Source organism: Zeugodacus cucurbitae, chromosome 5 (genome assembly GCF_028554725.1).
Source record: "Zeugodacus cucurbitae isolate PBARC_wt_2022May chromosome 5, idZeuCucr1.2, whole genome shotgun sequence".
Lineage (NCBI taxonomy): Eukaryota > Metazoa > Arthropoda > Insecta > Diptera > Tephritidae > Zeugodacus > Zeugodacus cucurbitae.
Genome location: NC_071670.1, coordinates 18,415,063 through 18,431,465, shown reverse-complemented (window position 1 = coordinate 18,431,465; position 16,403 = coordinate 18,415,063). Strand labels below are relative to the sequence as shown.

The 16,403-nt window shown below is 36.5% G+C and overlaps 1 protein-coding gene and 1 pseudogene across 2 annotated transcripts; one reads left to right on the top strand and one right to left on the bottom strand.

Annotated features, from left to right (window-relative positions):
• Positions 1 to 136: 136 nt before the first annotated feature.
• Positions 137 to 8,637, bottom strand: LOC105218947 (uncharacterized). Of its 2 annotated transcripts, none has more exons than XM_011194835.3 (8): positions 8,293 to 8,637; positions 8,092 to 8,229; positions 7,658 to 8,032; positions 7,104 to 7,565; positions 6,495 to 6,977; positions 5,920 to 6,342; positions 4,381 to 4,806; positions 137 to 1,168 (listed from the first exon to the last, which is right to left on the bottom strand). In XM_011194835.3, exons 1-8 carry the CDS (start codon positions 8,542 to 8,544, stop codon positions 230 to 232), a joined length of 3,498 nt encoding a protein of 1,165 aa, XP_011193137.2. In that variant the 5' UTR covers positions 8,545 to 8,637; the 3' UTR covers positions 137 to 229. The 2 variants fall into 2 exon arrangements, with proteins under 2 accessions (XP_011193137.2, XP_011193136.2); XM_011194834.3 differs by lacking the exon at positions 137 to 1,168 and adding an exon at positions 2,206 to 3,412.
• LOC128921971 (uncharacterized) lies at positions 8,612 to 10,165 on the top strand (annotated as a pseudogene).
• The last annotated feature ends 6,238 nt before the right edge of the window (positions 10,166 to 16,403 follow it).

Sequence of the window (16,403 nt, the reverse complement as noted above, 5' to 3'; positions counted from 1 at the left end):
GCTTAACTTAGTTATATTGCAAAAAAATGTATAAATAATCAACATTTATCATACATAATCATCAAATTAAGCACACTAGTGGGTTTCTATATTTTCCAGCAGAAGAAATACTCGCCCCAGTAATTAAACAACGTAATGATATTTCCAAGTTATTCGAACTTCAACCTACTAATTGAAGAGTTAAATTTTTATTTTAATGCAAATTCAGTCAATATGTTTTATTTGAAATTTAAGTTTCCGAAGCGTTTGTTGTTATTTTTGAGCCATGTGTTTTCATATGTCCACTGAGGCCGGCATATTGCGCAAAACGTTTTTCACAAATTTTGCACGAGTACTTCTTCTCGGCGTTATGGATCAGCTGATGCTGGTGTAGTTGTTTGTTGCTGGTGAAACCTTTATTGCATATCGCGCATATTTTATCTCTGATATTCCGGTGGATACTCATGTGTTCGTATAGTGAGCCAGTTTCGTAGAAGGTTTTGGGGCATAATTTACACTTGTGACGTGGTCGTTTCTGGTGTCGCAGTCTATGTGTTAAAAGATGGGATGATGTTCGTGTTCTGTAACCACAAAAATCACAAACGAATGGTTTCTCATCGGTGTGAGAACGCATGTGAATCTTCACTTCCGAAGTTGTTGCGCAGGGTTTATTGCATACGCCACAACTGAAGGTGTAGTCATGTACATGTCTGCGCAAGTGCACTGCTAAATTACACGCCAGCTGAAAACCATGCCCACAGATATCACATTTGAATGGCAGTGAGCCATCGTGTGTGGCAAAATGCACTTTAAAGGCATCTGGACCAAGTAGTATTTTTCGGCATATTGAGCATTCGAAAGGTGCAACATCTTTTTCGAGAAATTCTATATATTCGGAGTAGGCAAATTTTGGTCGATATTGTGACTTTTTCCTTGTGGCAATTAGTTTTCGATTCTTTTCGAAGGAACACGTTTTTCGTAGTCTTGTAACTTGTTTTTCTAATTCAGTTTGCGTCAAATTTAACCCAGTTTCATTGTTAAATTTTTCGCATACTAATTGTATAGCCTCCTCGCGCCTATTTTTGAATCTATATGTGATGTCCTTTTCATCCCAAAGGCACGTGTGCTCTTTGTAAATTTCAGCCAATATTATGAATTTCTCATCATCTAAAGCAACATTTGGTGTAGCCTGAAATCGTGACAAAAATAGCTGTTACTAAAAACCAATGGTCGAGTGAATGACGAATTGAGTGGATACCAGGAATTTAAGCATAAGAGAGCATATCATTTGTTAATTGTTTTGATTTGATAAAGTCAGTCCTTTACTATATATATTTACTCTCAGTCTTAGTAATCTGGACGTAGTAAGATCTTTTAGTATTTAGAATTTAAGCTAAGCAAAAAAGAGGTCTTGTGGAAGTACATTTTGAATGTCAAATTGTCAGCCCCCTAAAATAATGCCTTAAACTTGTTAGTTGCAACGACTCCTATAAAAAGTAACGAAATTAAAAAAAACCAAGTTGCTGTGTAGTTAGAACAATAAGTATGAAATTGGAAACCCACGATCAAGAGATCATTGGTCGGTCTCATTTCATTGATTGTGATGTATAGCCATTACATGGACAAGTCGATATCCTGAGCAGAATAAATACATAATTATTATTTCTTAGTTTGGAAAATTATGTTGTTGGAATAATGCCAAATGTTGAATAGCTCTATCTAAAGATATTGTCTTATTCTTTAGAAGAAATTAATTAATTTCTTTAAATATAATACGATTACACTTTATTTTTTGTACTGAATATACAGTTGAAATGCTATAACTCGAAGATCTTTTGAATTTACAATTTTGCAATAGCGTTTAGAAATCAAATTTTCTTCCATAACTCAAACTTCCTTAACTCGAAGTTCTCCATATCTCGAACTCTTGAATTGGCAATAGAAATGAAATTCTTTACAAATTTCTTCCCATAAATCGAACTTTTCGACAATAGAATATGAATTTATAGTAATAATATTTAATCAAAAAACTATATATTAAAACTATTAACCGTTACAGTTCTTAGAGACATATATGTATATACATACATACATATTTTAAAAGCAATGCTTTTACAAAAATGAAATAAATAGTGCGCCTCCATCTTTATTAAAGTTTCATATTTATTTTATCTAAAAATGCTAATATTAAATTAATAATTTTTTTTATTTAATTATTTTACATATAAACAATTTAGTTGCAATATAAATTTTTAATTCAGTTGCATTGACCACAAACAAAATGACTAATCCTAGGTATAAAAGACATTCAACTCCTAATATGTTTAAGCAAATATTTACTAGAAATTCAAAAGTTCTTTTATCATATAATTGAGTACTAAGCTTTCTCAAACGATTACTGTTTATTAACTGAACATTTAAAATTATATATTATATAAATTAACACTTCTTACGGCATGTCAGTGTTTTTCGTGGTGAGTTCCGTGAGTGTTGTGCCATGTGATTTCACATGCCCGCTAAGGCCAGCATATTGTGCAAAACGTTTGCCACAAATTCTACACACATATTTCTTTTCAGCGGCATGGATCTCTTTGTGTTGCCGCAGATGTTTTGTGCTTTTGAATGCTTTATTGCATATTGGACATATTTTGTCACGCACTTTTTGATGCACACACTTTATATGTTCTTCTCGTACAATTTTCTTATAGAACGCTTTATCGCAATGATCACATTTGAATTGCGGCTTGTCATCATGGCAATGCATGTGTGTACTGAATTGTGATGAGTTACGATAACTTTTGCCACAAATCTCACAAATAAATGGCTTTTCGCCCGTGTGACAACGCATATGCGCTTTTAAATCTGTTGTTGTGGGGAGCTGCTTATTGCAAATCTCACAACTATATGTGTAATCTTGTACGTGTCGCCGTAAATGAACCGTAAAATTTGTAGACGCCTGAAAACCGCGTTCGCATATAGGACATTTGAATGGAGCGGAACCGTCATGTGATGCCAAATGTATTTTATGTTTATCTAAACTTAATTCTATTTTTTCACATATCGGACATATAAAAGGGACCACATTGACCTCGAGAAATGCAAGATGTTCGTAATACACACATGTTGGTTTATAAATGATATTTTCTTGTTTACACAATAATCTCTGCTTCTTTTCATGACTACATATTTTGCGCAGTCGCGCAATTTCCTTTCTCAATTCATTTTGTGTGAGATTTTGTCCGCATCGATTATTGAATTCTTCGTGAAGAGCATCTAACGTTTCTTGGCGCCTATTATTGAATCTAAATGCTATATCTGTTTCATCCCAAAGACTTGGAAATCCTTTATACATATCAGCAAGTATCACGCATTGTGCAGCATTTAATTTGCTTTTTGGTGGAGTGAATTTAATTGTGTTCCGTTTTCGTTCCATCTGTAACAAAAGGGCATATGTATATAATTTTAGAAACGGCAACACTATAAGAGCCCATACAGAAATAATGTTCAGTGTCTGTTCTCTCTCCAATGTTCAGTATATGTTTGTACAGACGGTTACAGACGAGTGGACTGAGAGAAGAATCAACATCTCATTCTCTTATCCAGATTTGACGAACTTCCATACAGTATACAAATTATTTGACTTTATTGGTTTACTAAACATTAAGATATTCTAAATAAAATCTGTAAATATTATAAATAATATTTTTTGAACTAAGAGCTATAACGGTTATCATCTTTTAAATAAACACGTAAGGAAGGACTAAGTTTGGATGAAACCGAACATTTTAAACTCTAGAAATCGACTAGAATAACGAACATCCTTAAATGTATGCTAAATTATATCCAAGATTATACACTCACTTAATTTTGCTAAGTAATATCACATATTAAGCGATATACACGGGCTTTACACATCAAATTTGACAATCCTAATATACTGTATATGGGAGGTAGAGGAAGTAATAACCCGATTTTACCCATGTATGGAACAGAGGCGTAATATTAGAAAAAAATGGTATTTCTGAATTTCTATAAAATATCTGAGATAAATTTATACATTACATTTTCGTTAAAAAATTTAGGTCATCACTTTCGGTTGCTAACAAACCTAATAAGTTCAAAGCATTTCATTTATAAATGTGTGTATCTGAAGCCACAACTAGCAGTTTTGCGATTACAATGGTGTTTTAATTGTTTAGCTGTCCCGTGTGATTTGTCCCGAAACATAGCCTACAACGTCATAGTAATTTTTATGTATTATATTAAGTGATATTAGACCAATTTTTAATAAATAATATTGAAATAGTTTAAATGATTAGTTAGCTAAATTCAATTCTATTTAAAAACACATGAAAGCGCTCGGTCAACTACTAGTAAAAAATATTTTAAAAATAAACTTACCGTAACTTTCTGTACTTTTTCTAACGTCCTATTGGTACGTAAAAAGCTCAACGCATCAAAATAGTATCGATTTGATGAACCATTTGTACCAACACGTTTCAATTCCGTGTAATAATTGGTTCGGAGGCTATTTATTTTGCTCCTAACGTCTTTTTCTTCCGCATTTGGATACATTTCCCGGTATTTTGTTAGCAAAATTTCATATTGCTTCCTTTTCAACTCTCGATCGTGATATTGTTTATCTTTCTTTTTCCATAGTGCGGGAAGAGTGCGATACAGCTCGATCAATTCCAAGATGAATTTCTTTTCAATTGGATCTTGTGTGTCTTCATCAGTGTACAGTAAGATGTCTGTCTGATGTACAAATGACACAGAATCATCTTCCGAGTCGTTAATCTCATCCGATGAATCATCTACCAGGGCTGCCTATTATTTTTTTTGAGTTAGAAAACAAAGAATTTGTAAAATTATTTATTATATTAGAGTTAAAAAGTTAGGTGGGTTTAAAATTTTTAAAATTTGAAAAAAAAATTTATTGCCTTATTTAATAGTTTAATATGTTTAAAATATCATCCAAAAATAGCATGTCAATCCGAGTAATTTTCTAAGAGATATACCCTTTGGATGTTCCGCCTATCATACCACGTCAGTGAATGGAAAACTTTAAACGCCTTTATCTCAAAACACAAATTTCCAAGCGGTTGACACGATAACTCAAAAAGTTATGAAGCGATTTTGTTCAAATTTTGCATACATCTTTGGAATAACATCTAGTAACATCTAGTTAATGAACGAAGGATTTTTTTATATTGTTATTATAACTATTTTATGCGAACCAATATACGGCGAAATTTTTGTGAAAAAGTGAGTTTTTTTGGTTAAAACACTGTCAAAAATTCAAATTTCCGAAATATGAACCAAAAATGAGTTATGATGTCCACCGCAAGACCTTTTTTTGGACCCGTCATGGGAGATGAGCTACCAACGGCTGAGTTTTAGAAATTATTAAATGAACTTACACTAAATACTGTTTAAACATGTATATTTGATACGCTGAATTGTTTAAATGAAATATTTGATTGTATATAAAAAAAAGTAAAAATTCCATTGTTTTTAGCCTCTGAAACCAACCTAACCCTCTATGTTCGGAACTTGAGCCATTCCTTTTAATCGATTTTCGAATTATGATTTATAAATAAAGAAAAAAATGAATTTTCCAAAAATAATAATAATTTGCAAAGTTGTTTTTCTCTTTATTTTAAATTTCTGACTTTGCTTATTAACTTTTCTTGAATACCGCAAATTTGAATTTTATCTTTTTCTGTAATACCACAAAAGAAAGTGCTCTAAAAGAAGACTAGCAATGTACTGGATGCCTAAATAGCTTTATACATAGTTGTTTTTGAAACAATTAAATTATTTTCATCAGATTCTTGAGCCAAAACTACCGAATAATAAAAATCACGTTTTCAAAATGTTTTTTTCTTCTTTTATGAAAGATTGCTCTTACTAAAACGGTGTAATACTGCAATCACTTACCTCAGTTTCATTCACATCCTCTATGGGATCTTGGTCATCACATTCGGAGTTGTTATTACGTAGAAAATTCATTGCATCAAAGTAGTATAAAGTGGGCTCATCTAATTTGGACGTTCGTAATCGTTTCAGTTCGCGCTGGTAATTCGAACGCAGAGTGGCAATCTTTTTCTTAACATCCAATATATTGGCATTTGGCATTATTTCTCTGTATTTTGTACGCATAACTTCATAATATTTGTTTTTTATTTTTCGGTCATAATAAGACTCGTTGTTCAGATCCCACAGAGCAGGTAAAGTGCGATATAAGCTTATAAACTCAATGATAAATTTCTTTTCCGCTGTAAGTATAGTGCAGTCAGTATCACTTTCGTTCTCGTTAATAATTTTTGTGCTTTCAATGTTGTCAGCTTCCATAGAGACATCCTGTTAATATTAGTTTCAATTTGAAATATAATTAATTATGTAAAATTGTTTTTAGTTTTTATTGAAAATCACTTAAACCAGTTTCACATAATTATTGTTTGCGGTAAATTTTCGATAAATCTTCCTTCATATTATAATTAAAATGAACTTACCTCCATTTCATTCAAATCAGGCACTCTATCTTGCGAATCATACTCGCGGTCATTTTTACATAGAAAACTTATGGCATCATAGTAATATAGAGCGGGCTCTTTCAATTTAGATGTCTGCAACCGTTTTACTTCACGCTGGTAATTCGAACGCAGAGTAGCAATCTTTTTCTTTACATCTGATTTATCGGCATTTGGCATTATTTCTCTGTATTTTTCAAGCAGAATTTCATATTGTTTGTTTTTCATAGCTCGGTTCTGATAAGACGGAATGTTAATATCCCATAGTGCCGGTAGAGAGTGGTACAAATTAATAAATTCAATAATAAATTTTCTTTCAGCTGTAAGTTTTTTATTGTGTTCGCTATCCATAACATACATGGTATCAATTTGTCTATGTTTTGATATTCCGGTATATTCTGAATCACTTTCTAATTCGCTAAACTCTTCGACCGGTTCTACGCCATCTCCATCTATGGAAGTATCCTGTCAATATGAAAGGAATGATGATAAATAAAATTGGCAAAGCTTAACATTACATAAATATATCTTAATTCTAACTTATAACAACGTTTACGAAAACAAATATGCACTCAACAAATAAAAAAATACCTGTGTATCATCAAAGTCATATAACGAATTCTGTGTTTGATTTTGGGGTCCAATGTTACAGATAAAGCTCAATGCATTAAAATAGTATAGATTTGTTGTAGTAGGTCGTTTCTGCTCTCGACGCACACTTGATCGTAGATTACTCATTCTTTTTTTAATATCACTTTTAACAGCATCTGGATATCTTTCCTTATACTTTTCAAGTAAAATATTGTATTGTATGGCTTTGGATTCACGATCATTGTATTCAATACATTTTCTATCCCACAGTGCCGGTAACGTGCGGTACAATTCAATGAGTTCAATTATGAATTTTTGTTCCGATGAAAGCTCAGGTGGTTCTTCCTTAACAGCATTCTTACAATGAGTTTCATAATGATTTGACGGAGAAGGTTTAAAGCTATTGGCGAGCTCAGTATCTGTCTCAGTTTTCACAATAGCTTCGTCGACTTGAAAAGTTTTCTAGCATGGAAGAAAAAGAAAAATACGATTATTGAATACATATAAAATGAGGGTGATAACATTTTAAAATGTTGTTGCATACTTAAAAATACCTCTGTTTCATCTAAATAGGGTTGGTAATGGTTCCTCAAAAAATCCATGGCATCATAATAATGCGCAGTGGGTACTACCTTTGGAGAATTCTTTAATGCGCGGCGATATCCTGATCGGAGATTACTAATCTTTTTTATAACATCTGTTTTATCAGCATCGGGATATTTTTCTTTGTATTTTTCCAACAAAATATCATAGTGATATTGCCTTACTTTTTGGTTTTTATAATGTTTATGTTTAATGTTCCATAGTGAGGGTAATTTGCGGTATAAATTTATAAGCTCAATAATGAATTGTTTATCATTTGTATTTTTGTCGACTATTACGTTTTCCGAATCAGAATTATAATCAACTATCATCCCGGTGCTCTTGTCCTATAAATGTATGGGAAATAATTTATTCAGCTTTCTCAAAAACTTTATAACACACTTACAGCTTCCTTGTTATCACTTATAAATTCACTATGAATATCTTCTTCTTTCATATGTAACGTAGTATCCATTCCAGCTGAATCCAATTCTATTTCAACTCTTTCAAATCCTTTTAAAACACAATTTTTATCATCGATTTCCTATTAGCAAAGAATTATATATCATATTTACGTATCAACTTTTAAGAGAACACAATTCTATACCTCCATCGAATTTTCCAATGGCTCCTCGAAATCTACATCTTCTAACGTAGAACTTCTCTCAGAACCCAAGTGATTAAATCTCTGCATATGATTCTTACACATATGACGAATAAATTTATCTAATTGTAGAAATGTATAGTCACAAAATTTACAATTCAGAAAAAATTCTTCTCTTCCCATTGTCAATAGGGTTGTTATTTCGCCACATTTTGTTAAACCCCATGTATAATCTGTTTCAAGCTCTAGAGCCATTATAAAAATTTAAGCCACCAATTTCCAATACGGTAATAATCCTTCAATAAAATCAAAACAACTCTCAATGAATATAGTGAAAGAGGTATTAGTTTTTTATCGATATATCGAAGCAAACGATTATACAAATTATATAGGTTCTAGGTCTTACATTTTATTGTTAGCTACCCAGCAAGTCATGGGTACTGAAACTCCAAACATTCAAAGAAATTTTAATAACACCACTACATACACACATATGCAACAAAGGGCGAAATGTGCATAAACATTTACCTCAACTCTTCTTTCGTACAGCACCCTGAATGATAGAAAGAAACAACCAAAGTTCTCGTGTTTAAACAAGTTTTGTTTTAAGCTATATCATGGCTGCTTGTGAAGAATTATTTTGCGTGTTTTATTTAAATCAGTGATCTGTAGCCTAATTAAAGTTTAAATTATTGAAGCACGTAATTATTGATAACGTAAAATAAAAGTTTTCTAAAACCAAAATATGGAATTGAAGAGGGTGATACAGTAATACTTCATTGCACTGTCAATTCGAAGCACGCAATAGAAGCTACGCCAACAATGGTCAACATCACTGACGAAACCATTGAATATGTAAAGAATTGTTGAATATAATAATATTGTCTTACCTTAAATTCTAATTAATTTTCCATATAGATATTTCAAACCTCATACGGCGCGTTAAAGGTACGCAACGTAATTGGTGTCACTTATGGTAGCAGCGTAGAACTTTCGAATCGATGGAATAAGTGCTGCAAGCAAATCCAGAACTATGGATGCAAACGCTGCTACATCGAACACAAATCATTTACACACCAGATATTAGGTTTAATGTCACTATTTTACGTGCAATTATACCTTTTGCTCAACACAAGCACGAGAATTGGAAGGAAGCAAGGCACGAGGAATTTAGGTGATTTTGTAACCGTTTATCATCGCGACGTGTGTCAACTGGGTTTTGCCAATGAGCTAGAGGGCAAGGCAAATGCAGTATTTTTGGACTTACCAGCACCTCAGTTGGCTGTGCCATTAGCAGCTAAAACACAGAAATTTAAGGGTAAATTTAAGTGATTGTTTGTGATCATAAAAATTTAAAAACTTCTTGTATGTTTAATTAGGAGGACTTTTTTGATTAATTTTCACTTTGTATTGAGGAATCATAACGTTGTTGTATCGCTTTACAAGGACATGGATTCACCGAAATTAGTTCAATGGAAATATTACAGCAAGAGCATGGATGTTAAGACTAGAACGTTGCCCGTGCTATATTTAGAATTCCTGAAACATAAGGTAATTATTACCAACTTTAATGTTGTAAAAATTCTAATTTTATTTTATATTTTATAGAAACCCTCCTCCCGGAAATTGGATGAATCTAGTACTAGTGAAATTAATGAAAGAACAGATCTTACAAAAACTCCTAAAGAAACCAAAAGAGTCCCCACATAATGTGCGCAGCTTACACTTCCAGTCCGCTCAGGGTATTTGACATTTGCCACTCTTCCTCCAGCCTTTGTCAGATAGCAAAAGTTGTTCAACTATTCAATACATTTTACATATGTATATAGTGTAGTACAATAATACATGTATAAATTAAATATAATAATAAACACCTAAATGGCATGATATTTTCAATAAATATGAAATATAATTAATGATTTTGTTATTAAATTCTCATTTCGGATTTTGGTAGAACTAACCGAAAATAGCACATTACATTCATCATATATAAATTGTTAAATGATGAATGTAATGTGCAGGAAAGGGATGAAGGATCACACGTACACAATAGTTTCGGCTACTTTTGTCAATTCCCCCTTAGAATGGCATAGAAACTTTCATTGAAACTGCTAGTACCGCTTCCTGACATTTCACCGAAGAATTCGCCGGTACCTGTCTTGCAGGGTAACGAATATTTTATACGAAACTCGAATACATTTGACGATTCAATTCGAATTACATAGTTGCAAATTTTCTTAATTCGGATTCACTATTCGAAATAAGGATTGAAAATGCGAAAATAGAGAGTGAACAGAAAATCTATTGATGATTTCATTACTCTTGTTTGTACTCGTTTAGGTTTTAATGAGTTATTGGAAGAGTTGTTTGAGTTGGGTCTTAACCAAATTAATTTGATTACGAACAAATAAATTTGTTGTCCGGTCTGATCCTTTAGTTTTGCCAGAGGACTCTTGTCATCCTGCTTTGAAAATAATATCGAAATCATATCCGAATTATTTGTTTACAATAAACAAGACGCTTGTTCTCGGTTTAACTTTGCGATAGCTAACGTTAAGAATATTTATTTGGAACTTTCTAAATTGATTTGTACTGATTTGGGATGTAGAGCGGGTCGCCTCCTAGTGGTGCGTCATGGGTAACGCTAAATGACCTGCGGCCTCCACGTCCTTTTTGAAGCTCCTCACGGATATGATATGGACCGACACTTACTACGATTTTGAAACTTCTTATTGGATTTGGTTGTTACCTGGTCTGGTGGTCGTGGTATTCCGCTACCTGAGTATGTAGGGGGGAAACCCTACAGAAATGGCTGGTGGTTTAATGCCAAGTCTGCCTCCGTCCCGTTAAACCTTTGGCAGGCCTCGGAGTACGTTCCGCTCCCGTCATCATTAAGTTGATGTGGTTGGCCTCTGAACTGAGATAACCTTGGGACCATTTTTGAAGGCGACTACCTTCCGGGAGATGGATAGTGGCTCTGAATGGGGACCCTTTTAAATAATGAACAAGCTACAAACAACAAAAACGGAAGAGGGAGATGGAAAGTCGGAACCGTCTTTTAAAACGGACAGTGTCCCGGGAGGTTCACTGCCGGCGGCGACGGAACCGTCTACCGCGAAAGGCGGTGAAATAACAAAACCTTCGCAGGTGAGGATACCCCCGAAAAGGGCAAAAAGTTAGGCGCTGTCGGCGGAAGCCTGCCGAAAACAGCGGTTAGTATGGCGGGGGTGCGAGGCGAAGTCGCCAGCACTAGTAAAGGAGCCTCTGCTAAGCTCACAGGAGTTCCGGCGCCCTAATGCTAAGAGACAGGTGTCGGCGTCTAAAAAGTTGAAGTCGGACCGCCGCATGGCAGCCAAGATCTTGGAACGCTACGGTGGCGAGCATGCTGAGCAGAATCCTGCAGTTTAGCGAAATTGCCAAACTTGCGGGTTTATTGAGCTTGGGGTATGCGATCGGAGTAGGGAAGATGGAGCCATCTCCCACTATGAATGGAAGCGGGTCGCGGCGGCCATATCCTCGGTTTTTATGAAGGTGATCAGAGGAAACCCTGGTACCCCTCCAAGTTGCGAGAGCGCAGGCTGGCATTACGGCATCATGAAAAGCTTGTCAGGTGTGCTGATGAAAGATCAGCATTCTTGTACAAGGAAGTGGTGTCCCTGGTAGGAGAGGTCTGGAAAGGGGCTAAGCTCGAGACGGTGGCTAAGAAAGAACTTCCACTACGCCCTCGTGCTCGGGTGTGGCTCCCCGCCGAACCCTCCACTCCAGGAGAGATCGAGGAAATTTTGCGTTTTTGCAATCCTTCTCTTCCCGTTCAAGATTGGAAGGTCATTCGGCTAGAGAAAACCCAGGAGCCATATCGGCAAGCGCTGATACTTCTGAATAAGGAGTCCTTGGGTCCTCTCAGCGACGTAAAGGGGGTCATCAGCTATGGTTTCCAGAAGGTGGTCCTTCGGTTCCTCTCTACCGATGCCAAAGCCGATGTCCCACTACCTCCAGAAGCGGGAGAGGAGGGAATTGATGCCCAAACGGGCATGGATGTTGACTCATCCCACTCGGACACGGCGAGTATTGGAGATGGATCCGTCTTCAATCTCGGCAAACTGTTCGAAGAGGATCGAGCTGAATGTATGGAGAGTGCGGAACTGTTGGAGAGGAGTTTGCAGGATGAAGATCCTGCAAGTTAATCTCCTCTTTGGTGGACGTCGGAACTTTCGGAGCTCAGATCTTCAAGTCGAAGGTTCTTCAATAAAGCCCGTAGAAGTCTAGACTAGTTCTAGTTGACGAATGGGATTTGTATAAGGGCGGACTTGCCATTTTTAAGTCCGAAATAAAGAAGGCCAAACGATCTTCTTGGAGAGCCTACTGCGAAAGCGTCGAGGGCTGCCATTAGTCCTCGAGATTTAGGCGTATTCTGTCCAAGACGTGCGTTAATTGAGGAATGGTGCAGGTGAGTGGACCTCGAGCAGTGAGTAGTCATTAAAGCTACTTTTGGGTGCTCATTTCCCAAAAAACCAATCAGCGGAAAGAGCTTTCCTCGGAGAGCTTCAAGGGGACGAAAGCGCCTTCGAAAACCTTCGGGATGATCGCCACCTAACCTGGTCGTTGAACTCTTCAAAACCTTTCAAGTCCCCCGGACTAGATGGCATCATACCTGCGCAGCTACAGCGAGCGGCCAAGGTATCATGCAACTGGCTGGCACCGATCTACGCGAACTGCGTCAGACTGGGTCATATTCCGGAGGCTTGGAGGCAGGTTAAGGTGTCTTTCATCCCAAAAGCTCTCATGCTACTGCAAAAGATTTCAGGCCTATTAGCCTCTCCTCGTTCCTCTTGAAGACGCTGGAGAGGCTCATGGATCTGTACATAAGCTTATTAAAGCTCAACACGCCTACTGTATGGGTAGGTCGGTGGACACCGCCTTACAATCTGTAGTGTCGTGGATAGAAGAAGCCCTCTTAAATAATGATTACGCGGTAGGTACCTTCCTCGATATCGAAGGGCCTTTAACAATGTAAGACCGGAAGCGGTCATTAGTGCATTAGACGATTTTTGGGTAGAAGCGAACCTTAAGCATCTCATCTACAATCTGCTCAGCGACAGAACTGCCTTTGCAGAGTGGGGAAGCGCAAATGCGCTTCGGACTGTAAATAGGGGTACCCGCAAGGTGGCGTTCTCTCCCTTTTACTCTGGAACTTGAAAATCAAGGCTGTCGAGTGACGGCCTATGCTGATGATGTAGCCCTTTTGGTCAAAGGAAAATTCCTGAACACCGTATATGAGATGACAAAAGGTTACCTAGAAGTGGTAACCCGCTGGGCGCATAGAAGTGGCTTAGCCATAAACCCGAGTAAAACGGAACTCGTTTTATTCACAAGAAGATACAAAATTCCAAATGCCACTCTCCCCTCATTAGGAGGCTCCAGTCTGCAACTTGCGGACAAAGTGAAATATCTGGGGCTTATTTTTGATAGGAAGCTCTCATGGAAGCCGAACATTGAGGAGAGGGTAAGAAAGGTTTCGGTAGCTCTTTACTGCTGTAGAGGGGCTATTGAAAAAAGGTGAGGCCTCTAACCGAAAGTGGTTTTATGGTTGTATGAGACCATTATTTAACCTATAATGTTCTATGACGTTGTCGTCTGGTGGAGGGCACTCGAGAAAGTCACACTAGCTAAGCAGCTGGAGCGTGTCCAAAGAGCGGCTCTCATTGGAATCAGCGGAGCGCTAAGAACAACACCAACTATGGCTCTAAATGCCATCTTACACGTCGCACCTGTTGATATCGCCGGTAGATGCACTGCGGCAAAGGTCGCTGTCAGACTCAGAGACGCTGGGTACATGATCGGTCCCAAGCAGGGGCATTCTGAAATTCTCCGTCGGTTCGATTGCATCCCCGACTACTTGGACCACTGTCCCTTAGAGGTTTCTTCTCTGCACACGTACCTACGATGGATATGTGGGAAGGAAGAAGTCAATGGAGGAGAAGTGCAGTCATCCATCTCAGCGTCATCATGGGTGTACTTACTGGACATTGTCCAATGGGTACCCATGCAGTGCGACTTGGGATCGTGGCAGATGCATGAGGTTGAAACACCTCGGAAGGCCCTTTTTCGGCGATCCTAGCGAATTGGTTAGAATCGATATTAGCCGTCTTAAGAAACTTGTAACGGATTCCAAGAGTTTTGCTGAATCCTAAAGATCTTTGATCCACAGGGAGTTTTATTGGTACCACAATGGACAGCGCTAGGCTGTCTAAGTGAGATCTTCTGCTTTTTTTTTTACAGAGATCTGCCTACAAACCTAACCTGTACTGATTACAGAGGCAATATTGAATTAAATGTATTCCAATTTAATAAAAGTATTTTTAATATATTTAAAAGATTTGTTCCAAAATATTTTGTTACCCAAAGTAAAAGCTTAAATTTGTGGTTTTCGAAAGAACATAGTATGTATATTAAAAAAAAGAAAGGCTCGTGCGTTTAAACTTATAAAAAAAACTGGATTACTTGTTGACCATTTATCTCTTTAACAAGGTATTTTTCTGTCAATGTGCAAAAACTATTTTATAATACCTTTGTTAGATCATCCGTTGAGAACTATAGAGCGATAGCAAAAATGTCAGCTATACCCAAACCTTTTGAAGCTATTGTCACTAACCAAATAACTTTCTCGATTTCTCCTTTAATTTCATTTTCTCATCAGGGACTTTGTAAAGGGAAATCTACACTAAACAAGTAAGGAAAGGCTTAAATTCAGGTGCAACCGAACATTTTATACTCTCGCAATTTATTGAAGAAATTTTATTAAGATAAGACCCATAAATTTACCCATAAATTCGGCATAAAGTTTAATAGAATACCGAAAATCGTCATATACAGTTGATCTCCTTTTTACACGGTTTTTTTTACACGGTGTTTTTGAACACTTCCCAGTTACCATTTGTACACGGTTTTACTTTTTTTACACGGATTTTTTATTTTAATTGTATACTTTTTTGCAATAAAATCAAAATTCCATACGTCAATACGTCACAAATCCAATTCTGTTAATAGAATTTAATAAATTTTAAATTAGATTTAAACTAAAAAATACAAATTATAGATTCGAAAGCCAGTGAAAAGGTTGCAACAATTTCAATACATAAACAAATAAATGAAGCTGTATGAAGAAGTAAGAAAAAAGAAGACACAGCGATTAATGACGGAACTTTGAAATGTATTATTTTCTTACCATTCCCAGAATAGTTGTTGTTTGTTCCTTCTAACCGTAATATGTACATACATATAATACCAGAAAAGTCTATAACAACAACAACATTGTAAATACTTTGTACGAATAGATAGATTTTCATGTAAAATAAGATCTTTTTTACACGTTTTCTATTTTTTGCACGATTTTTTTCTTAAATTGGTCCCAATAGCGTGTTTTATATAAAAATTTGATTTTGCACGGTTTTTTTTACACGTGTAATTTACTGTCCCAGTTAACCGTGCAAAAAGGAGATCAACTGTATAGTATTTGAAGGCTGAGGTAATTCCTGAACCGATATCATTAATTTTCACTTGGAAGGTACACTATATCCAAGACTATCTTCTTCTTCTTGACTGCCGTAGACACCGCTTACGCGGTTAGAGCCGAGTCCAAAACAGCGCGCCACGTATCCCTCCTTCTGGCAGTTTGGCGCCAATTGGTTATTCCAAGCGAAGCCAGGTCCCTCTCCACCTGGTCCTTCCATCGGAGTGGAGGTCTCCCTCTTCCTCTGCTTCCACCAGCGAGTACTGCATCGAATACTTTCAGAGCTGGAGCACCTTCATCCATTCGAACAACATGTCCTAGCCAGCGTAGCCGCTGTTTTTTTATTCGCTGGACTATGTCTATGTCGTCGAATAACACATACAGCTCATCGTTCCATCGTCTGCGATATTCGCCGTTGCCAATTCTTAAGGGACCATAAATCTTCCGCAAAACCTTTCTCTCGAAAACTCCTAGTGCCGTCTCATCGGATGTTGACATCGTCCACGCTTCGGCACCGTAAAGTAGGACGGGAATGATGAGAGACTTGTAGAGTTTGGTTTTTGTTCGTCGAGAGAGGACTTTACTTTTCAATTGCCTACTTAGT

Bases quoted from the DNA above. Each gene is read 5' to 3' on its own strand.
- LOC105218947 (XM_011194834.3), bottom strand. From the start codon at position 8,544: ATGGCTCTAGAGCTTGAAACAGATTATACATGGGGTTTAACAAAATGT. The intron at 8,033-8,091 runs GTAAGTGTGTTA...ATACATTTATAG, and splicing joins TAAGTGATAACAAGGAAGCT to GACAAGAGCACCGGGATGAT. The intron at 4,807-5,919 runs GTAAGTGATTGC...AAAAAATAATAG, and splicing joins AGGATGTGAATGAAACTGAG to GCAGCCCTGGTAGATGATTC.